We start from the raw sequence: 23,777 nt of genomic DNA on the forward strand, positions 1-23,777 counted from the left end.
CAATGGCTGCTTTCCCTTCTTTCCCATTTTGACATTTCGGCACAGAAAGCAGAGGAACTAAAGTACAAAGCCTCTGCATTACATGCAAATCAAAAGACAGGAATGAAAAATGGTGGCTCTTCTGTGAGCTGTGGAAACTGCTCTGTTCAGCCGACTTCCTCTGTCCCGTGCGGATCCCGCACAATCCGATTGTGCAAGCACAGTGTCACTGGTGTGAATGGTCCTGTTGTGTTCAGGTCAGGTCATTCATGTTAGCAAAGTTAACCATGCACCCAAGTCTCCCCTGAACCATCTGTATTGTAGACAAAAGTGTAATTTAAGAGATACACAAACTAAAGAGTAGAAACAATAAACCTCCGAGTCCAATTTAGTCAACCACCTTTCTCCTCTTTTAAAGTTACGAGTCCAATTTAGTCAACCACCTTTCTCCTCTTTTAAAGTTACTAGTGTAAAAATCTTTGCGTTTGATGTGAAAAATGCGATGAAACTATATTCTATCTTGGGATTTGTAGGTGCTGCTTCTGTTTGAGTAACAACAATAACAATATCGAGTGAATTAAAACACTGGGGCTGCTTATTTTGAAACTAAGGCATCGCAAGAACTAGTGTAAGCTTTGGATATTATGCTGTACCTGTCTCAGCCTCCCTACTGATTTCTATTAGTTTAGAATAATTTTTGTATTAAAAAACCCACTCAGTCTTGTTGCTATGGAAGAAATAATAGTGGAAGGTTTACTGTAAGAGATGATAATGAAAGTGATCACAAGGTGTAAAGCAGACAAACAAAAATATAGCTATTCCGCCTCCCTCTAATCGCTTTCCATTACACTCGTTTTAGCTGAGACTTTTAACAACTTTAAGCGAAAAGCCCTGGGTGCAGGTAAGGTACTAATTCACTCTGATGCAGTAGCTCTCACAGTGAAATTTTTGTCATCTGAGACCTTCTGTACGTGGTTGGTGTTTTAACCAAATAAGACTATTCAGGAAGGATGGTTTAGTGCTGGTTCTTTTATTTATGTTCTGAGATGAAAAGCATGTTAATTTGTCATTTATACTCCGAGCCTGTGTTAACAGAAGTCAGTCACTCCTGAGTACCATCTGACAGACCTTTTTGCCGTTGTAGCTGCAGTCACAACATTTGAGTGACTGCACATCTGGAGAACATTTTCTCTGCTGCAGGTATATTTTAAAAACCCCAGATCCCGCTGATTTGGCTGGCAAGTGTCCTTTGAATCAGCATTTTGGCTGCCACTGAAGGAGGCAACGCTCCAGATAATGACAGTTACTTACGGGTTCAACAGACTGCTGGGTGAAAGTCAGGCACCTATGTATTTATACATAGGTGCTATTGATTCTATGTTCAGAGTCCAACAACGTATAACTGAGAACAAAATTTTGTCTGTTAGTGTAAAGTCAAGGGCTTGGCTGGCAGAAGATGAGAACAGAATTGGAGCAAACAGAATGGTGTTTGGGTACCTAGTACAAAATCTTAGTGACAGTAGAGCTGTTGTTAAAGCCCTAATCTTTTAAACATGGCTTGCAAACAGGATTGGGTACAAAATTTGGCCTGTGCCCTTCTTTATTGCTGTCCAATGTATAGAGAACTCTTGAGATATTCTCTTTAAAAAGCTTTTTATTCAGTTTTGCATTGGAGATTCAGAAGTTGCCTTCCTGGGAAAACTCAAGTTTCGAAAGAACTGGTCAAGTTTTTACATGATGAGAGAAGCTTTGAATCTTTGTTTGAAACTAGATTACTTAAACCTCTTTAAAGTGTATTTTAAGATCGTACGCCTCATGCATACTTAGGTGAAGAACACCTGTGTTAATGAATCTAAACTTCCTAAAGAAAGAGGCAAGAATTCAACAAGACACCTCTGCAATCCACAGGAAGTCCAGGAGAGACTTGACATTCCCCATACAGCTAAGGTTAAAAAAAAAAAAAAAAAAGAGGAAGCAGAAAAATGTTTAATGAAATTTTTTTAACAGTCCCTTCTGATTTAATTAAAACCATTTGCTCACACATAGGAAGGATGCACACAGAGATGTGTTCAGAGAGTGTTCAATGCTCTGGATGATGAACTAATTTCTGCATCTCTCGAAGTACTTGGTTTCAGCGACAGCAGCAGTGAATGTGCTGTGGCTTGGCACGGGGGTAACTTTGGGGAAAGGGTGGCTGGTCAGTTTTGGTTTACAGTCTATTGAAACAGACTGTTTATTTTCTTAAATATACCATTCTCTGGTGCCCCAACAACAGCTGCTCAGTCTTACTCTGGATGCACGAGCGCTATAACACGATCCTGGCATTCATCTAGCAGAAATGTTGGAAGTAATTCCTTGGATGGGAAACCAGAGGGAAGTTGATGCCATGTTTCAGTGGATCTGAAGCTGGCAGGAGAAGACAACGTGTTGAGTAAACTGCAGCAGCAGCAGCTCCCTTGTTGTATTTTCCTCCAAGAGGAGCCATGGGTGGTTCTGACTGTTGGCAGCTCTCAGAGGTTAACACTCTGATTCTTCGTCTACTTCAACTGGTTCTGAAAGGACAGATGGGACAGTGGCATTTTCTGTGATACTTTAGCTAGTGTACCCTTTCTGCTATTTGGCAACAAGACTGTCAGGCAGTCAAGACCAGAAGGCAGCTCAAAGAGATCATGTACTCCTTTAACTTGCTCAGTCCTGGTAGATATTTGGTTTTCCTCAAGGACCTCCACAAACTGAAACTGTGTGGTTGGCCCAGGAGTCTACTCCAGCAACTTCTGTTTCTATTTCAGGCTTCAATCTAGTTCCTTTGTTGGCTCTTAGAAACCTCACATTGTCTCTGCACTCAAGCAAGCTCCTTCTTCTTTCATGGCCTCCTTCAGCTGTTGTCTCTGCTATTGCTGGGGATGTCCTAAGACAAAGGAGAGGTGGGTAGGGCTTGGGGTGAATTCTAGTGAACAGACCTTTGCTTGAAAACAAGGCCAGATGATCTTCTCATCTGCCCTGCTGGGTAGGACAGCACCTTCAGGTCCTGTGAGTGAAGTCCTGTTCTGAATGAGTCCCCATCTTCTGTTCCCAGAAATGCTGTATTCCTGGCATTTTGCCTGCAGTGGCCTGTGGCAGGTGCTTTGGGACAGAGTATTGGAAGCAGGCCATGTCCAAATTTGTATTGTTGCAGAGTAGGAACAATGTTGGGTAGGGTCTCTCTGGTGTCCTGTTGAAACAGGAGTCTTTGCACTGACTTCCTTGAGCTTTGAACTGGATCCTTGAGGAGCGTCAGTTAAAAGTCTCTCTGCCAATCCCTAAACTCTGCCTGTGTTTTCTTCCCTAGGCAAATTCAGAATGTGCACACAGGGCTGGATTTGTCAGTGCCGGAATACCAGGAAATCCGCGGGAAGATGATGTCTGGCCATGTAGAGTATCGCATTGTCGTTGTAACCCGACTGGCTGCCTTCAAATCAGCAAAGCACAAGCCTGAAGATGTAGTTCAGTTTATGGTAAATGTTTAATCAGTGCTGTGTTAGTGATCAGGTTTTTTCTTTCTTAATCAGCTTTAATTGTTTGGTCCTGATGTAGCAGATACTTTGTCATCACAGCCTCCCTGGGTCAAGGTCTTTGATAGAACAACACAGTCTGTACCATTCCTGCAATAGGAATATTACAGTGTATTAACTGAATTTTTTATTCCAGGAGCTTAAAGCAACATTGACTGTTTTTTGTTGCCTTAAGGCATTTTGCACTATGTGTCAAGAAACAGAAACCAATTAAGCTTTTTATAAGTTCTCCTGCAAAATTAGTTTATCTGCTATATGTATCAGCACTGGGACTTGATACATAAACATGAAATAAATATGTAATAGTTTATGTGAATGGAGAGAGAATCATGTGGGGCAATAAGAGGAATTAACCTTGCAGTAGGTTAGCCCTGACCTATTAGCCTTGACATGGTTTTTAAAATCCTTAGTAAGAGACTTTTATAAGGAAGTGTCCGTATAAAACATTATTGAGTTGGATTGTCTTTTTCATGATGCTTGCAGAGTAAAGGTTTGAAAATACAGCACGTGAGATTTCACCTGTTTTAAGTCATCTGTATACATGCATGTCCACTCGAGCTGTCTCACTTGGAACTGAGTTGATGGAAAAAGGTGCATTTAGGGTACATTTCATTTGATCTGCTTTAGCTGCCTGCTGAACCAGTCCCGAGAAATGTATTTCTCTGTCAGTTGACTGTAAAGGGACTCCAAGGGATGCGTCCTGTTGCATGCTACAAGCATTTGCACTTCACAGGTGTTTTGGGGATGGCTATAATGTCAGAGTGATGTGAGTGCATGGTTACCTGGTAGACCATTAGCCCTAATGTAATTCACACTCCATAGAAGATACCTGAATAAATGAATGTTTATACAGTCTGATTTGCAGATAAAGACACATCTGTCCATTTTGTGAAGAGATGCATGGTGAGGAGATTTCATACATTTATTGTACTCCTTATGCTATATATAACTTCATGGTAAAAGCAGCAATGCTGGCATAAGAGTCTGTTCTCCCTTCTTGTCCCTGGCTGCTTGTTCTGGCTCCTGCTGTGCTTCCTTCTGTGTGCTGGTGTCATGTGCCTATTCTGTAACATCAGCTGAGGAACTAGTCCTGGCTAAAAGCGGGTATTAAGGAGTTTGTTATTTAGTACTGATCTACACCTGTTTCTCTAGCCTGCAAGTTGCACAGCCTGATTACAGTTTGTTTTAGGGTAGGGGAAAGTCCAGACATGGGCAGATAAGAGGAGGGGATGTGAAATCACTTTCTTTTTCTGCAGCAAGACCTGCTTATGTCACGTAGTATATCCATGCAGCTCTGTGCAAGAAAGAACCACGCTAAACCCTAGGTGTTAAACTGGCCTATTGCCATCTAACATTTTGCTTCACTTAAGAAAAGGTAGATAAAATCAGCTCATCTATAAAGAGGAGAAAAAGACTTTCTACTGTGCCCCCCCCGGCTTGCTGAGATTGTCTATTCTCATGTCCACTCTCTCTAGGAGAATTTTCAGCACTTAGTTGCTCTTCTCAAGTGAGATGAACCTTTCCGATTTCTTCTCTGGTCGGGCCTCCTGACATCTCATTCTTCATGAAGATGAAAACTGGTATAGTCTGCTGGGAATAACATCTCATCAGATACATTTTTTTTTTAGCTGACGAAGTCCGATGCATTATATAGTTTGGGGTGCGAGAGTAATTTAAAACCCCGAGATGGGAGGTTGGAGGGTGGATGCTTTGCATCTATTCATTCCAATGAGTCTTTTCTGTATTACTGGAAGGAACAGAGGGATTCACCTGTCCTAACTTATCTCTCTGTAAGTTGGATATTTTAATCTGAGTCTGGCCCTGCTTTTATGGTCAACGTCGAGAAAGGGAATGAGGTGACTCATCCTCTGGAAATGCCTCTCTTCTTTCACCGTAAAGGGAAAGCATTCTACATGTTAGACAGCTAGGGCGGGGGGCTTCAACTCCAGGCTAAAATACTTAAGGCTCAGTTGAGTTGCACACAGCTCACTGTCTATACCACCAGAGGTGCCCTGGGATATTCCATCTGGCCTTCAGGAGGTTGTGGGTCTCCCCCAGGTGCTGTGTGATATTTGCCTGCCCCACACGAGCCTCTTGTGATACTACGAAGCATCTCAGATGGCATGAGATGCAGAACAATCTGCTCTCTATGATTAGATGCCTGCATTTGCTGTGAATTTCTAAGCTCCTATCCCAGTCAGGGCAGTAGTGTTGAGAAGAATGTAGCTGAGCATCTCTGGTGTGGGGGAATCCACTTTGCTTAATGTATATGACTGGTACCATTTGAGAAACCCTAAGTTACCCTAGATGGGGCTGGCAGATGTGACACAGGACGCGAAAGTTTTGGCACCATCCTGGAACAGCGGGGGTTAACATAGTGCACAACATCCAAGGTACCACTGTGCTGCCTGTGCTCAGGTGACTTGAGTTTCAGTCACATCTTGCCAAAATCTAGTGACTATATCTGACTGTCATGAGACCTGAGACCCCTCCTGCAGCTGTCTTAACCTGGAGGCAAACCCCAGCCCTGAGACTGCCAGGGGAAGTGAGTTGCACCCGTAGTATCTGCGTAGTGCCCTGTTCTGCTGGGTGTTGTACCAGCACAAGCAAGAACCACAGCCCTTCCCCAGAGACTTTGCAAGTGATTTGTAAGAGAACCAGGTGACTAGGGAGCAGCAGAAAAGAATGAGGTTACACTGGGCAGCAGGTTAAGTGTCAAATTTGTATAGTGAGGAGTGGGAGGAGACATCTGAAAGGAGGAAAAAGAACAACGTGTGCCCATTCTGCCTTCCCAAGTATGCGAGCAGGATGGGAGAGGGAACTTGTTATTGTTGAACTCATGAAATTTCAGAGGCTGAAGCAAGGAGCTGATGTCACAGTGCTCAGATGACAAGTAGGTTGGAGAAGACAAGTAGGTATCATAGGGTCTTCATTGGCTCTGGGTACATTAATCCGATTTTGGCTACCTCAGGAGCCAGGTCTGTGTTTCGAGAACCTTTGTCTTTATTTTTCTTCCTCCTCCTTCCCCTCTTTCTCTCCCTGCAATATCAGCTAAATTGATTTTTCTTGTCTACCTGTTCTTCCACCTGTTTCCAGTTGGAGTGACTCCCCTTCATGCTGATGCCCTAGGTGGCAGCAGCGAAACTGGCTTTCTGTGCATTAGGCTGTGAGCAACCACAGGTAGCAATGTGACGGAGCAGCATTAATTGCTCAAATAGCTTGTCTGTATCCCCTGGAAAAAGATGGTGAACAGGACAGAAGCATCCTCTTAAGCTAGCTGTGATTTAGACCACACTGGATCGACACATGGTAAGGGCCTATGACCAAAACCAGATGAACAGCACCAAGATTTCAGATCTGACCTGTGGCCTTTACTGTGGGTATGAGCAATCCAGACTTCCCTGTTCCCCGTCCTTAATGGGACTATGCAAAATCAGTATCATGGTGTTTCTAATTTAAATGCTTCTGAAGCATTAACAGAAGAAGAAATTCACTTCTGTGATGAATTTCAGATCTATATACTTAAGAACTGGAGGGATTTTTAAATTAAATAAATCACTTGTAGAACAGAGCAAGTAGGTTGTAGAACTGCTTAACCTTGAGGTTATATTTGATAATTGAAGGAAAACTCAGCTCCATTTCTTTCAAATGTCAGAAACCTCTTGCCCTATTGAAACAGTGAAATTTGTTTTATCTTTGGTACTACATCAGAGGTTCTGCTGCAAAGGGAGGACATTATTCTTACCTGTAGATCTGGTATTTTCTGTGAGAAGAAAAGGCTTTATTTATCTTAAATGCATTTTTTCTAGCCACACCTTACCTTTTTCAGCAATTAACTTCTCTCTTCCTAGCCTTATTCAAAATCCACCCAGTCTATAGTGCCTTCCCTTTCTACATGTACCCAGTTGAATTGCTTCTTGTTTACAAATTGCATTTGTTAGTCAAGATCTTTCTTTTTCAAAGCCGAGAAAGTAACTGCTGATGTTTGACAGGTACAGCACATTTTTCAGAGGAATTTACTATAGAACTGTCTTCCTCTCTTATAATGAGGGTGTATGAGCACATGGGTGTGTAATCATCTATGTTTTCATCATTGCGTGTTTACGTATGTTGTCCTTCTTTCTGTGGGCCTCAAAATCTGCATGTTGGAGTTGCTATTTCCTGAACGTACAAGTGTGTTGTAAAGATAAATTCCTTCACATTATAACCTCTATGTTGTGAGAAGGAAAAAAAAAAATCCCAGCTCAGTATAGCAATAGTTTCAGGAGCTGCTAAGAATTCATGTTGATTAAAAAGAAATATTAGAGTGCTTGTTCTTCTACTGGGCAAAACAGGTGGGGATAACAGCATGTGGTCGTGTAATTAAAATCCACCAGAATGCAAACCCATGAGGTCACCAAGCAACATGAATTCTGGTGTGGCTTGAACAGGGAGTCTACAAGTGAAAGGTTGGTTTGTGCTCTCTGTGAGAAGGGATTCTTTTGATTCCTGAACCCAAAGCTGGTGGTTGTGTAAAGGACAATGCTGCTGTACTTCCACTTTGTGACAGTGTTAAGAAGTAGGCTTCGTAAAAGAAAGTCACAGTAGCCGTAAGTATTTTGTGAAATCCTATAAGATCAAGAGTCCTCTTCACTAGCATGCATTGACTGACCAAAGGGTTTGAGTTCTGAGATCTCCATTTCCCTGAAATCCTTGAGATAAATATAAAGCATATGAAGGCCAGTTTGAGGTCAGAAATGGGGCATTAAAAGGAACCTAGGGAAAAAGCAAGCATTAAATCCCATTAATACCGAGTAAGATCAAATTCTCCTATGCACATCTGAGAGTCGCAGGCTCGTATCCTGCAGGCATTCTGGTGTGTGTACTTTCATGCATGAGCTTCTCCTGAAGAAGGGGCAAGGCACATGCATGAGATTTGAGGGATTAGCAGCAAACTTCAGGCTTTCACTTTGAACTTCCCGGTGGTTTTCTTAACCTTCTAGCTATATTTGATCATATTCAACTTACTTATTTGTTCCTGGTGCAAAAAAATATTCAAACCCATCCTTGCCTCTAGTTCTATGTTGGATGTTAATTGTTACAGGCAGATAGGGTCTTGACCTGGCAAATATGCACATGCTTTGCTGTATTTGCATGATTAACTCCTTTGAAGTGAAGTAGATTGAGCCTTTGATATTGTGACTTGACAGAACTCCTTGAAGTGCGTGCACTCAGGTGGTTGGGGTTTTAGCTGAACAGTGTTCACAGAGTTCAGTTAGAGACATGGAGGGGGAGAGGATAAGTACAGGATCAAGACCTAGAGGGATTACAGGCAGCAGAAGAAAAATATTTCCATATTAATCAAATGAGACTTTGTACACTTAATAGGATTGATGGAATGGTTTTTCAAGCAGCGTTTATTTTTTTATCTTGACATTTTGGGCCATAGGATTCATCAACTCTTTTCAAATGTCTGTGAGTGGTAACCAGGAAAAGCACAATTTAATTTTGCTACACGCTGATAACTCCTTTCTCCTGGAAAATTGCCAGAGAATGTAAAATTGACAAGGTACAAAATTGTCACAGCAGAACAGTGCTTTCTGACTGGTGAGATGTGAGAATGCTTTGGGTGACACAGGGGACTTGACCTGAGAAAATACAATCTGTGAGACCCCTGCCTTGTCTCAGCGCTGCCGCATCCAGCTCTGGGGTCCCCAGTGCAAGACGGACATGGACTTGTTGGAGAGGGGCCAGAGGAGGCCACAAAAATGGTCAGAGGGCTGGAACAGCTCTGCTGTGAGGACAGGCTGTGAGAGTTGGGGTTGTTCAGCCTGGAGGAGGCTCCGGGGAGACGTTATCTGCAGCCTTTCAATATACAAAGACTACTCCTAAGAAAGATGGAGAGAGACTTTTTACCAGGGCCTGTAGTGACAGGACAAGGGGGTTTTAAACTGAAAGAGGGCAGATTGGATTAGGCCTAAATAATAAAGTTTTTATGATGATGGTGGTGGTGAGACACAGGAACAGGCTGCCCAGAGAAGCTGTGGATGTCCCATCCCTGGAAGTCAGATTGGATGGGGCTCTGAGCAACCTGATCTAGTTGAAGATGTCCCTGTCCGTGGCAGGGGAGTTGGACTAAATGATCTTCAGAGGTCCCTTCCAACCCAAACTATTCTGTGATTCTAAATGCATCAAGCTGAGGCTGATGGATTCAGCCAGTCTTACTGCTGCATTTCAAGCACCAAAACCAAGGTAAAGATGAGTGAAAATGTAGAGGACACAGCAGCAGCTGGGATTTGAGGCAGAGGGACAGGAGGACAAGACCTGCAGCTGGTGGGGGATTGCAGGGGCCAGCGCCAGGCTTAGGAAAGCGAGGTTTGGGCTGGAGGTTTAAGATCTGGCCCATGTAGTGCGGTATCCCAGCAGAGGGCATCCCCACACCGCTGGAGATGAGCTGGCAGGGTGCGCTGCAGCTGTTGGGCAGCACCTTGTGTGCCTTGGACGCAGCATTACCAGCTTGTGTGCTGTGTCGTCTGGCAGGGTTGATGGTGGTGTTCAGAGCCCACGCAGATTCACAGAGGCTCAATTGGCGACATGATGCAAGGGTGTGCATTTACTTTAAGTTCAATGGTGTAATTAGACATAAATTGAGATTCATTAATAAATTACAGAGCTTGAGAGAGGAGGAATGAAAATTAAGTGGGGAAAGAGATAAGTTTGTATGTCTCAGTTCATTGTTACTTTTGGAGTATTTTAAAGCTGTTTTGGCATAGTCTTGCTGATTGGCTGCTGTCTTGTAATGCTTTTAGACATTAATTTGTTATTTATTGTTGAAATTAATTAGATGTTGAACATTTTTCACAAATCAGACTTGATTTTTTTTTCCTAGGTGGAGGGTAATATTGTTTATTCTTTTGAAAAAGTACCAGTGAATTCCTCACTGCCCTTATATTTGTGCTTACATAGTGTTTTTGGGAGGAGCTCTGGTATTGTACCCTGTTCAGACTGCTACTGGGAGCTAGCAAACTAGAAGTGTACAATTCAGAAATTCCAGAAATGCTTTCCTCTCTCTTTTTGGAGTATCTCTCAAAGGAAGGATTGTCTTATTCTGGGAACACTGTTTTATTGCCATCACTTTCATGCTTGGCTGCTGAATTGCATGTCAGACCTTGCACATTGTTGCTCACACTTACCTGTGTTGCTTGCACGAAATGAGTCAAAAATCTTTGTTTTTCATACTCCTGTTGACTCAGGTTTGATTTTGTGCTTCAGATCTTTCCTATGGAGCTGCTTGCCTTTTGTGACTGGTCACTGACCCCATACTGAACATCGCACAACCGAATTGCAAATATTTTTCGAATCAGCTAGCTTTGTTGATAATTACTGCAAAAGGCAGGGATGCATGAAAGCCAAGGTGGTTATTCCTCTTTATGCTTATGTCCAATTTAGGAAACTAGTTGAGGTGTGTCTGTTAATGTTCTCTGGGCTGGAGGACAGCTGGTGCAGCCTGGCTGCATCCATGGTATGAAACTTTCTTACCCTCTGCAATGGGCATCAGAACCCAAACTGGCTACTGAGTGGTCTCTGCACTGGACTAAATCTTGGGCTGAAAAATTATCTGTGGGAGTGCCAGCTGCCCAGAGTCCAAACTGTGCCAGACATTATCAGGTTCCAGTACTCACTGTTGGTCTCTTCTCCCAAGTAACAGGTGATAGGACAAGGGGAAATGGCCTCAAGTTGCACCAGAAGAAGTTTGGATTGGATGCTAGGAAAAACTTCGTGAAAAGTGTTGTCGGGCATTGGAACGGGCTGCCCAGGGAAGGGGTTGAGTCACCATCCCTGGAGGTGTTTAAAGGATGTGTAAATGAGGTTCCTAAGGACTTGGTTTAGAGGTGGACTTGACAGTGTTAACAGTTGGACTTGATCTTAAAGGTCTCTTCCAGAGTATATAATTCTATGATACTAATAGACACTCTCAGGTTCCAATGCCTGGGAGTATGCCCTTATACTGTTTAGTTCACTAGTATAGATGCAGCTTACGGCTTCTGGGTTAATCTATACCTTGTTTTCCTTCTATGCTTTTTGTTAGGCTGTCTTTCTCTTATCACTGTGTTGGCAGAAGAATTCTGACTTCTCCCATCCCACTATGTGGTGCTTGAGTCTCTCCATCTTTTATGTTGCAGTATTAATTAGAATTCACTCTGCTACAGTTCACCAACATGTGTCACAGGAGGATCAGAATTGGACCCTAGTAGAGGATCAGTCCCATACACACTCCGCTAGCACTAGTTTTTGGGGTTGTTTTTTTTTTTAATCTGACTCTATATTTGTTGAAACACATTATTAGATTAGGGGGCTGTGGAGGACCATGATGAATATACTATCTGCATAACACCACTGTCACAGAGGCTGACAGTCACTCTCCATTATACCTGTAACGTCAGTTAGAGATAATGTTTTGGTTTTGTGGGATTTTTTTGGTGTTCATTTTTTAAGGTATTGAGTTTAAAACTTAATGTGGAATAGAAGCAACCCCATTTCTAACCACTGTTCCCATGGTTATTGCTTTCTTTCTAATATCTTGGGCCTTGTTTCTCCTCAGGCTTCCTGTCTTTGTCTGCAGAAGCAATGACTCCATTCACTGCTGGCATCGTCTTCTCCCTGTGTGAGAACCTGTGGGGCATGGCCAAGTTGTTGTTTTTTATTTTCTCAGGGATAAACTGAATAGTCAGAGGTCAGCTGAGGTCTTTGCCCTTTGATTTCTGCATTAGCTGTTCTGCAGGGCAGCAAATGTGCCCATTTTTCAGGCCTTAACAGCCAGAAGGGCACTGAAGCCCACCTGGGCTGAGAAATGGGTCTTCTGACTCAATGGTGAAAAGATTCAGGCTGCTTTCTCCATCAGGTCCCTCCCTGGCTGGGCTTCTTTTCCTTCTGTCTCTCGGGGCTGGGCATCATATAGCTCATTTTTAGTGGACAAGGATTTTTGCTGTCAGAGAAAAGTATCTGGAGCAGTGATCTTCTCAGTATTTTGTTAGTTGATGAGTCAGAAAAATGAACACTGGGTATCTGGCAATGAACTTCAATTCCGTTAGGGAGCGGACTTTAATAACATAATTAGAAGACCAGCAACCATGCTTGGGGATTCACTATGTAGATAACAGGCTTTACTAGGCTGTATATAAAGCTCTTTGGTAATACATGTTTTCCCACTTCAGTTTCCAGGGTTAATGTTTCACAGTGCTTAAACTGCTGCTCATGTCTCCCCTGTTAAGAAACTCACCCGGGCAGCATGTTTCATTGCAGGTTTCCAAGAAGTACAGCGAGATCGAGGAGCTCTACCAGAGGCTGGCAGCACGGTATCCACAGGCTTCTCTTCCACTCTTGCCTAGAAAACTTCTCTTCGTGGGGGAATCTGACATCTGTGAACGAAGAGCGATGTTCAATGATATCATGAAATCCATCTCAAAAGATGAGGATCTAGCAACGAGTCCTGAGTTACTGGAATTTTTAGGTAACTAAAAGATGTGAGTGCATAAATGTGCTTGATAAAAGCGTTATTAAGTTCTTAACTCAGGTAGCCAAAAACTAGAGCATGCCAGAATCAAGGCTGTCACTGAAAATACCCTCTTGTGCATCTACGATGCTGCATAGTGATATCTGCTGGTGTTTTCTCCTCTTCTCAGTGGACACATGCTTTATTCAAAAGTAGCGATAGCACAGTGCTCACTTTGAAAGTATCTGTCCCACTGTCTCTGATTTCCCTTGGGCATATACCTAAGTTGTGATTCGGAACACGTAAGTTTAGAAGGCTAAATAATCATCTCTTGTCAGTGGAGAGATGGACCCTAAAGGGACAGTGCAGGGTCTCCCTTAGTGATCAGCTGTTCCAAGTTTTGTCTGATTTCCATTCCTAATGAAATTGCTAGATCTTGGTGAAGAGGGTCCTAAAGCAAATTATTGACCCTGAGAAAGATTTGAATAAAATGCAGATTCTTTACTAGCTAACTCCATTCTCTGGCCTTTTTTTTCAATTTTCCTTAGCCTCATGTCCAGATCCTGTTGCCTCTTCCAGGGTTTCATATAGTTCCTTTCTTATGTTCCTTGTGCATAGCAGGGAGTCATTGAATAAATGGAACAGATGGGCTGTTCTTAATTCAGCTGAGAGCTGCTGAGCAGAGAATACTGCAGCCTGGTGCTCTACAGCATTCGCAGGATAGCGTTAGTTTAAGGAAGGGAAGTTGCGAGGTGCTGGCAAGTCACCATGTGTGAACAGCCGATTTTGCTGAAGTGTCAAGTGTGGCCAGGTTAGAACTTCAGTGAGACTGGCAGCTTCCTAAAGTCAAAGGGGGCAAAATTGCATAATATTTGGCAAAATCCTTTGGTTTAGAAGGTTTTGGAGTGTTTGGTTTGTTGGGTTTTTTTTAATTATTTCCTTGGCAGTGTTCTCTTGAAGGTAGACCCCTTGCACAGAGAATTCAGAATTCATATTGATTAACCTTTGCATTCTGAATAACCTAACATATCTACAGCTGAATTAGTTTGGACTGGTTTTATATTGAGGACAGCTTGGGTGCAAGTAAAGTGACCCATTCATCGAAATCTGCTTTAGAATAATGTAAGTGTCACTCACCCAAACCAGGTGGAATTCGTTACAGACACTGCAGATCCTCAAGCTGGTTGTGTACACTTTCCTTACAGGTGCTGCAGACACAGTTGATACATTCAGGGGTGTTTAGGAAGAATCAACATGGTAAAACCCAGATGACTGTGGGGATAAGCAGCATCCAGACATCCACTGCCCACCCTGACCAGCACCCCCTTGCCTACAAGGGGAGCGTAAGACCACTTGCTCAGTGTAGACACGCTCATTTAGTCAATGAAGCCTGCCCTGGGTGGTTTGGCAGATGCAAGCACGAAAAGCTGGGTGTGATGAGTCTCCCATGCCATGTTACTTTAACAGTCAAAAGGATGAAACTAGGAATTTTATCCGTCATGGTTATCACTAGCCTATTTTTAACTAGTCTCAGTATTTTAAACTGCTTTCCTGAGCATCCAGAGACTCCACAGCAAGGAACAGTTCTCTCCTCATTCTCCTGGGCTTTGCACATTAGAAGTATGGTGAGAAGACTTGGTCTGTTTGCTGAATTTGCGCAGTTGGATGAATCTTGCACACTGAAGGGAGTTAGAACTTCAGGCTTAATTTCTGAGACTAAATTGAAGAGCTGCTATGGAAACCTTTTTATGCTGTCCAATGTGCTCTAATTATAGCCGAAATTGGTTAAAATAGTAACAAAAAGTGGACTTTATTTCAACTAGCTATGTGAAAGTTAGATAACTACATCTAAGCAGAGTATTTACAGTCACTCTGTAGGCAGTGGAGAGAAATAGGCACTTCGGAGGGAAACTCCTTCTCAAACAACTTAGTTTGGATGGGATGAATCACCACGTGGAAATTCTATTGTTTCTATTGACTATAGAGGGAACATAAATAAGCAGATTAGACATATGCTGCTATGTCTCAGATAAAGTTCATTTCCTCTATCTTTTCTCCACTTAACTACTTTAAATCAGTAAACAGATCAGGCACATAATGACACATCAGTGGATGGAAGGGACAGTCAGGAATGTTGAAAGAGTTTCAGAAAAAGTTATCATGTCCTTCATTCCCCAAGCAAAACCATCAGGAACAGGTGAAAGGTATTAAATAAAACATAGTTATCTTGTGTACTCGGTTTTGCATCCATTACTGTATTTTGCAGGAACAAAATCTACTACTGCCATTGAATTCAAGGGTAAAAACATTCCTGATGACAAGGAGAAAGAAGATGAAGAAAATGAAGCATTGGATTTTTTCAAAGAGGAGAAGGCACCTGACTTAATCTCACAGCTTTTATCAGTGGAAAATGCCAAGAAAGGGGGAGAAAAAGAAAAGGAAGAGGAGGAAGAAGAGGAAGAAGATTTAGACCCTCTCGGTATAATAAGGTACAGCTGATAGTGCTGTTGTTATTTAGTTTTTAGCCTAGTTTTCCAAACTGTCCCCTCGTCTCAACATTTTATAACATCGACCACTTTCAGCTGAATTTCACAGAGGAGGAGAAGCCTCTGCAGTTCGTGAAGGAAGGTGCCTTGGTAGAGGGAAGAGACTTTGTAGCGTCTCTTTACTGCATTCCTCAGGAACCCTTATGTGAAGGTGTCACATGCTAAATGCCACTAAGGCATAAGCAATAACAGCTAGAAAAACAATAACTGAATCAAAGCTTGCTGGAGTTTGTATCTGGGTTTGCTTACCAGTCCAGTCATTTTCAGACAGTTATTTTTTTCACTTCAAGGTAGAATTTCTTGCCTAATTCCCAAAAACTTTCTTAACTACTGAAGCCTGGAAGCAAAATTAGTTTCTCAGTGGCTGGGATCACGAGTAATGACTACTTTTTTTAGGGTGTCTCAGGCTTTAGATGCCCAAGTAGAAAAGACTTAGCTGTTCTTGATCTTCAGTAAGCACTGACTGGCTCAACTGAATTGTTTCAGCCGCCTACTACTGAATGTTGTCTTGAACTCAGACAGTGCTTCCAAATGCTTCTTCACAGCAATAGGCAGTAACTGATAGTAACAGGCCAGAGCCCTCTCTTACTGTTTCCCAGTTACCTTGAATCATTTCCAAGGGGATCATTCGCTCCCGGCTCTAAGCCGGAGTCTCTCACACTAAGTCAGGTCAACTACAGTGATTAATACTGGAAGCGCCATTTGGACTTTGCTCCTGCTGTTATAATCATATGTAATTGTTGATGTCCAGATATCATCCTTTTTACTTGAAGTGTTTAATCCTTTACGTATCACCAGAAAACTTTAAATATTATTCTTTTGACAAAGCATGTGCTTAATTACTCAACATCAAAATTATTCTTTTGTTGAGGAAGAGTTTAAAGAAGTAAAATAACTGTTTACAATGAGAAGTTAGATAAAGCAGTGCTTCCCACAAAATGGTCCTTAGTTGGTAAGTTTACAAAAGAAGCTGTCCTTTTCTGGATAGGAAAATGATCTATTTGGTTAGCAAATGCAATGTTGTATTTTCCGAGTTACAGAAAGTATAAGCTGTGAAGAACTCGCTGTGCCAAAACAAGCAAGAAGTTTGCTTTTCTGCTCTGCACAGTTTGACATAGCATTTGAAAGTCTGTATTATTTTGGTCTTTTAATGCATTGAAGGATGACAAGATCTGGTATTTAATCCTCATTTAGTTTATTGCTTCCATTCCTTTCGAGAACAGAATTCTTACTGAGTCAGAATAACTTCATTTATATAAAAAGTATGGTCTTCACTGGTACCGCCCTGCAGCATGACATGTTATGCAGTCAGATGTTTTTCACTCTATACCAGTGGTAGGCTATCTATTAAAAAAAACATCTCCATATGTATTTATTATTATTTTTGTAAATCTCACATGTACAGTGTTGAGGCAGAAACATGACAGTGGAAGTGAGAATCCTGACTCTGATTTTACGTTGTCTCTGTTGTCCTGTAACTCATCCTGCATCCATGGAAGATATTTTCAATTCGCATCAGTGGAGATCAGATTGGACATAAGCATCGTATCCCAGCTTTATTCCATCTAGTAGTAGGTGTCTGAGTGAGAGGCCAAAGGCAAGAACTATCTGTCAGTGGATGGGCATTTCTTGGGTGACCATTTTTGGCTGTCTTTTGTGCCCATTAAAATGTTAGGTGCTTACACGCTTTAAAGAGAGAGCTTGCAGGCCTCACAGCTGTAGTGCTTCACATGTGCTTGAAGTTACTTTGGGATGGGGATGAATAAAAAAGGAGGTGATGCAGACTGGACAAATATGTTTAGTAGCAAACTGCTCCTTAATGCCTAGTAAATTCAGGTTAAAATAAATAATAATCCATGATCCTTTCCCCTGTGAAAAACCGTTGAAAAGATGTAAAGTCAGCACTTAAGCAAGCCCATCCATTCCAAGTATCATCAGTGGCCAGCAGAGCTCTGACCTAAATTGAATCATGTGTTTGGCATAATCTCACAGATTTTTTCTTTCTGGATGAGGATGAAACTGCTCCAGTAGCACAGGCCTGCATATGTTGTCAGCACACTTCATTTGGTAACAACTGTTCCTCCTGGGCCAGAAGGCTGTGACTTGGATTTGGCCCAGCACTGCTGCTGTGCTGCTGAACCACCACATAGCCAGTTAAATATACTGGCTTTAGGGGTAAAATGCTAAACTGGGGTGTCTTTTTTTCTGGTTTTGTATTGCTGGTGATCATCCAGGTGGAAGCTCACAGTGGTCTGGTTCCTTTTGCCTGGAGGAGACATCCCAGTTGTGCTGGTTCTCTCCCTTGCATTCAAGGCTGTGTCTGAGTTGCTCTTTCATGTCTGGTCAGCAGCTCACTTGCCAGTTCAGCTCTTCAGCTTTTGTGGATATAAATGGGGGTCTCCAAACTGTGTTTCCCTGCTGTATGATTCTCATGCCCCAAAGCTTTCTTTCTGTGTTAGCAGGGTGATCTTGGACCGTGTCTGGAATTCTTAGCAACAGAAAGACTTGTTTTTTTCTTGTCTAAATCAGGGACATATCAAAAACCATAATACATATTTCCGATTAAGTTTTCAGTTTTTAATCCCCCTCCTTCTTTATTTTTATCCCCAGAGCTGGTTCTTCCTAGAATAAAAGGTGCTAAAAATTAGGTTACTTTTGTGGGGTGCAGTGTTGAAATTCATTTCAAATACATTTTTCTAGGTGAATGCTTTCTCCTCTTCACCCACTGCCTTTCTTGATAGTTTGGACTATTGTTATTCCAGTGTGTTGTCATGAGTTACTCTGCAAACTTTCCTGGACGTTTCTAGCAATCTTTTCAACTTTGGACAAAATGTACAGGTCCTCTAAGAACAAGTGCTCCTAGTACAGAGTAGGATGGTCCTTTGACATCAGCTGTGCAGCAGGGAATGAATATAGTGTACTCAGTTTTGTAGCAATAGCACATTTCTAGCTCTATTTCATTTTGCTTGGCAGTGTAAGTGTACAGTGACTTGTAAGTCAGAAAGCTGTCATAGCCAGACTATTATTTTTTTTAAAGTTACCATCTCTTTTATTTTTCTTTTTTTTTTTTTTTTTCTGGTAAGCCACAATCATTAGAATATCCCTTTGTTAAAATGTTTTAATTCTTTTACATGTGGGAAGTCAGATATGTATTTTACTCCACATTGTAGGGACAATATTAGGTATATTGACTTACCTTTGTCTCTGTTGTTCTCCTTAAAGCGAATGCTATACTGCTATTTATCACTCTATATCTATCTCGACATTTGCAGATACATATCTTTAAGTACTTAGTAGGCTACCACGGTGCTTTGACAATATAGCTGGGTTTTTAGAGGTGCGGTATCTTTTAACACTGCTGTGTCTTAAAGGATTTTCCTCATAAATTGCAAAATATTACTGTGTGGCTCGTCAGAGTTGCAGGGGTTTCTCCAGCTGAAATGCCTTCAGGAATGAAAGAAGCAAGAATACAAGATCCAAAAGAGGTTCATCCCCTAAAGGGAAAGGCATGGAAGGTAGCCACAAGACAGAGGAGCTATTCACCCACAGCTAGGATAGTCTTGATGAGACTGCTGAAAATTCTGCAATGGAAAAAGGTGTAATTTGCCAGTGGCTTGAGAGAGGATTTGCATGGATTGAAGAGAGCAGCGTGGAGCAGGAATCTGGAGCCGCATCAATGCTGATCAGCTCAGCTGTGCCAGGGCAGGATCTGGCCATGTCTACACCATTATATTCTCCTGTCCTCCAAATTAGGTTTGCTATGTCCTGAATGCCCAGTGGGAATGGCTGCTGGCCTGTGCTGCCTCCTGGGCTGTCTCCTTCTCTGGAGACATTCAAGACCCACCTGGACACATTCCTGTGCGATCTGCTCTGGTGCACCTGCTTTAGCAGGCGGGTTGAACTAGATGATCCCCAGCCGTCCCTTCCAACCCCAACCATGCTGCGATTCTGTGATTAGGATGGTTTAGGAGCAGGTAGGTTGTCCCATGCTAGGGGAGCACCAAGGGCTGTCCAACTCCTGTGATCAGGCCCAAGGGTGTGAAGGAATTACTAAAAAAAAATAGTATAGCCATGAGCTCCTCTGCCCCCAGGGTTAGCTTTGTGCCTGCCATCGTGTTTGCTCTCAGTCTGTCCTGAGGGTTCCCTGGGGTTTTGCTTTCTGTAGGGAATTCAGGCAACTGGCTGTGGATTTTTTCACTTGATCCAAGCAGGACCAAGTTAGGCATTTCTAGCTCTGAATCTTAAAACATTTTAAAAACTACATCACAGTAACTGAATTTGATTTTATCTTCTCCCTTTGTGGATGAACTATGCAGTTTTACTGTTTGTAGGCCGAAGCCAAGAGCTTTAGTATCTCTCTCTGCTCTCTTTGTAGTTAAACCAGCAATATTTAGTACTCGTATTCAGTTTACTCCAATAAACCTGAGACAGCAGCTGATTAAAATGACTCAGAACCAGCTCCTCTGAACAAAGCAGCAACAATTTTACTGAAGGATTATGGCTGCTTCTTGGGTCAAAGCATGCAGCAGCCCTGTGCATTCATTTCTTCAGCTGCGATTAACTTCTGAGGTAATATTCGTTCACCAGCTTGAGAGAACCCACCTTTTCCTGTGATTTCCTTTCTGCCTCCATCAGTTCTCCGCAGCCCTCGCAGGAGTGTCTCCTCTGCACACCATGCCCTCCCTTCCGTCTTTTTCCTCTGCCTCCCTAAATCTTTCAGGGACAGCTTATCCTCCTTCAGCCCTAGTTTTTTCCTGGCAAACTGCACAGAGGTGGGTATTCCCCAGGCAAGAGCTCTTCTATCTCCTCGGGTCTCCTAGAGAGTTTCTGTCTCCGCTCTCCACCTTTGCTATTGTTTCAGCGGATTTCCCCTCATGGCTTTTCCTCATCCAAATTGATTCCTTCCCAGAGGCATAAAGGCATGTGGGTAGGTGGAAGGTTTGCATCTGTTATGTATAAATACAGATACAGCTGACTCCTGAGAATAGTTAGGAAGGGATGGGACTGGTGAGGGCTGACCTTTTGGGGGTCTTCTGCCAAAAGTTTTTTAAAACCTTGTAGCTGGTTGTTGCTGAGGTCAAGCTCAACCACTCCCAGTGCCAGAGGTTTGCTGTTGCTGGGTTTAGTTGATAAGGAGATTATTAAAAGACTTGGGGCCTTTTCTGGCTGCAGATGAAATGGACGATAGCTTTGAGCAACAGATTGTCAGGGAAGAAGCAGCCCAGGCCTCACCAGAGCCCCGCAGAGCCGGGCTGGCTGCAGGAGGAGGTGGGTTGGTGCACAAACCAGCAGTTGTTTCTGGGTTGTGTCCTTCACTTTCATGTCTCCCAGCCCTTAGTGGCAGCTAGGCTAGAGTTTAACTCCTGAGCTGTTCATTCCAGTGCTTCCTTTCCTTTCCCTTTCCCTTTCCCTTTCCCTTTCCCTTTCCCTTCCCTTCTTCCACTTCCCCTTCCCCTTTCCTTCCTTTTTTCCTATTGTGGCAGAAGAGCCTAGGATGTCCTCAGCCTTTTGTCTTTGGGGGAGAAATAAGTGGCCATGTTTGATCTTGCTTCCTTTGCAGTAACTTTGGGCTGCTAAGAATGGCTGATGAAGAGACAGAAATTGGCTTAACAGAAAATCCTACATTTAACATCTTTCCGAGTGGTTTTACTGGCAGAGTGCCCAGAGCTGTAATAGGTGAGGGCAATATGCTTGCCAGTGGATTTTTACCTCCAAGGAAGACAATTTCCGCAGTCTGGAGCGGTGTCACGGCACAGCTGCTGTCTGCTGGGCAGATGGTCTGGAGCAAACTTGTCAAAATTGTGTTCAGCTGCTGTGTCTTCTGGTCCTTGCTCTGCAGGGTTGTACTCCTGCTGTTCCTCAGGATCCCACTCCTCAGGCATCCTCCTGCTCCTCAACCACTCATAAATTCATAACTACTTTTTGGTCTAGCCAGGTGTGTCCGTGATTTCCCTCTGAATCCAAAAGGATTCATACACAGCAGTAGAAACACTTGTCTGTCTGTCCTGATAAGCTGAGAGGCAGCGAAGGTGTCAAAACATCAAAGAAGAGAGAAGATATAGGTTATTTTTTCTGTAATGAAATTCAGATTGTTAAAACAATGAACAAGAAAAGAGAGACCTTTGTTTTCCTAGCAGTGTGTATATCCGTGCTCACAGCTGTGAAGTCTTCAGACATTTAAACAGGCAGACCTTTATTTTCTGTCAGTTGTTGAGTCACAAGCTTAGGTTGCAAGGCATGCTCGACCATCACTTTGCCAAGTGACACAAGTATTTGTCGCAATTCCAGTCCAGCTGCTGTCAGATTGGCAACTTGCAAAATCCCAGTAAACAACCCCATTGGTCTTCTACTGAAACATTGCTGATGGTTGAAATTTTTCCAAAAACGAAGGACATAGTCTGGTATAGTATTCTTCCCCATCCAAGACAGGAAAAAGAAGAAAAAGGAGCGAAACGTGTGTATTACCCATCCAGATAAAGGATAAGACTCACTTTTCATAAATTATCTGCTCTCAACCCTTTTCAGGGGCGACCTTACAGCCTCTCCTTGGAGGTGTTTTAACTAGGGAGTAAAGCAGGATGGCAGGGATGTTCTTTGCAGAAATTTGGTCCCTCCAGTTTGTCTGTCCTGAAGATTTTTTATATTCATAGGTGCTTTGTGAGTGTTGTTTTCCCATGCAATGGGCTTTCCTTTCCTTTTTGCCTCTAGTCCCATCCCCTGAGCACAATTTACCACGTTTCTTTACTGCAAATCTTGCTGTTCCCCACAGATGGAAGGCTGAGGGCGACTGAAGGAAAACAATGGAAATTGAAACCATGTTTAGCTATTCAATCTCACAGAATCATCCCTATTCATTCTGTGTTGCCTTCTGAGTGATTGCTCTTGGAATGTGCTTTCCTTGGGAGAACTCTACCAAGGTCTGGGTGGCTCCAAGTAATGGAACTGAGAACCTTTTCTGGATGTACTTTCCAACAAGGCAAATCGAGCTGTATGTGTGAAGGACTGACCCCTCTTCTCTCATTGCTGTAGCGCTAACTGCTTCAGAGAGTCTAGCGCAGAGCAGCGAAGATGATGGAGTGGAGCATCTCCCTTATGAGAAAAGGCTGAGAGAGCTGGGTCTCTTTAGCCTGGAGGAGACTGAGGGGTGACCTCATTCATGTTTATAAATATGTAAAGGGTGAGTGTCAGGAGGATGGAGCCAGGCTCTTCTCAGTGACGACCAATGATAGGACAAGGGGCAATGGGTACAAACTGGAACACAGGACGTTCCACTTAAATATGAGAAGAAACTTCTTCCCAGTGAGGGTAACAGAACACTGGAACAGGCTGCCCAGGAAGGTTGTGGAGTCTCCTCTGGAGACATTCAAACGTGCCTGGACGCCTTCCTGTGTAACCTCATCTGGGTGTTCCTGCTCCGGCAGGAGGATTGGACTCTATGATCATTTGAGGTCCCTTCCAATCCCTAACATTATGTGATTCTGTAAGCATACTGAGGAAAACTGAGATTTTCTGGTACTCCTTGGCTCGTATTTGGCATCTGTTACATCCATAGTCATTCCTTCAGGAGAGCATATTTGACAGATGATTGCAAAAAACCTCCTGCTACATCCACTTGAGCTGTACTTTGGGATCAGAGCTGGGACACTCGGAGTGTCAGAGGGCTTTGGAGAGGACTGGATGTGTAATTTCCAGACCTAAAGTTGGCTGCTCTATGTTTTCTTTTATTCCGGAAATAGTCATTTCCCTGACCTAAGGAAAACTCCTCTGTGCCAGCATTGTCCTTATCCGCATTCATATTTCCTGGTCTAGTGTTGGATTTTTGGTCTCAAAATATTATGCGGTCATTATTTCCCCAGGTTCTATGCTGCATGTTGAAGCAGTTGCCTTGGTTAAACTTCAGTGATGAGTTTCTGCCATGGCTGGCTTGAGCGATTCCAGTACATACACAGCTGGAACATGAGGATCCTTTGGGAGGGAGTTTAAGTAATTATTTTAATGTGCTTCATTTTCTTTCTGATTAGAACACTTAATATACTTTAATGGGTTTTATAAATAGTAAATTTGTGTTTATACCATCATCCTAAACACAAAGGACTGCAAATAGCTCTGTAGTCTGTGTAGCGTTACAGCTGTGTATGCCATCCAGCAATGTTTTCAAGCAGAACACAAATGTAACGACACCTGGGGTAAAGTGCAGAAAGGACTTAATAGCTTAATGCAACACCTCAT

General features: G+C 42.8%; 1 protein-coding gene across 1 annotated transcript in view; it reads left to right on the plus strand.

The window, feature by feature from the left end:
- HS1BP3 (HCLS1 binding protein 3) overlaps positions 1-23,777 on the plus strand; it is a 54,602-nt gene that overhangs the window by 1,712 nt on the left and 29,113 nt on the right. Inside the window, exons 2-4 of the mRNA XM_065631445.1 lie at positions 3,308-3,473; positions 12,813-13,020; positions 15,269-15,491. Coding sequence (XP_065487517.1) covers positions 3,308-3,473; positions 12,813-13,020; positions 15,269-15,491 — 597 coding nt within the window. The remainder of the gene's footprint in view (positions 1-3,307; positions 3,474-12,812; positions 13,021-15,268; positions 15,492-23,777) is intronic.

Source organism: Caloenas nicobarica, chromosome 3 (genome assembly GCF_036013445.1).
Source record: "Caloenas nicobarica isolate bCalNic1 chromosome 3, bCalNic1.hap1, whole genome shotgun sequence".
NCBI classification, from domain to species: domain Eukaryota; kingdom Metazoa; phylum Chordata; class Aves; order Columbiformes; family Columbidae; genus Caloenas; species Caloenas nicobarica.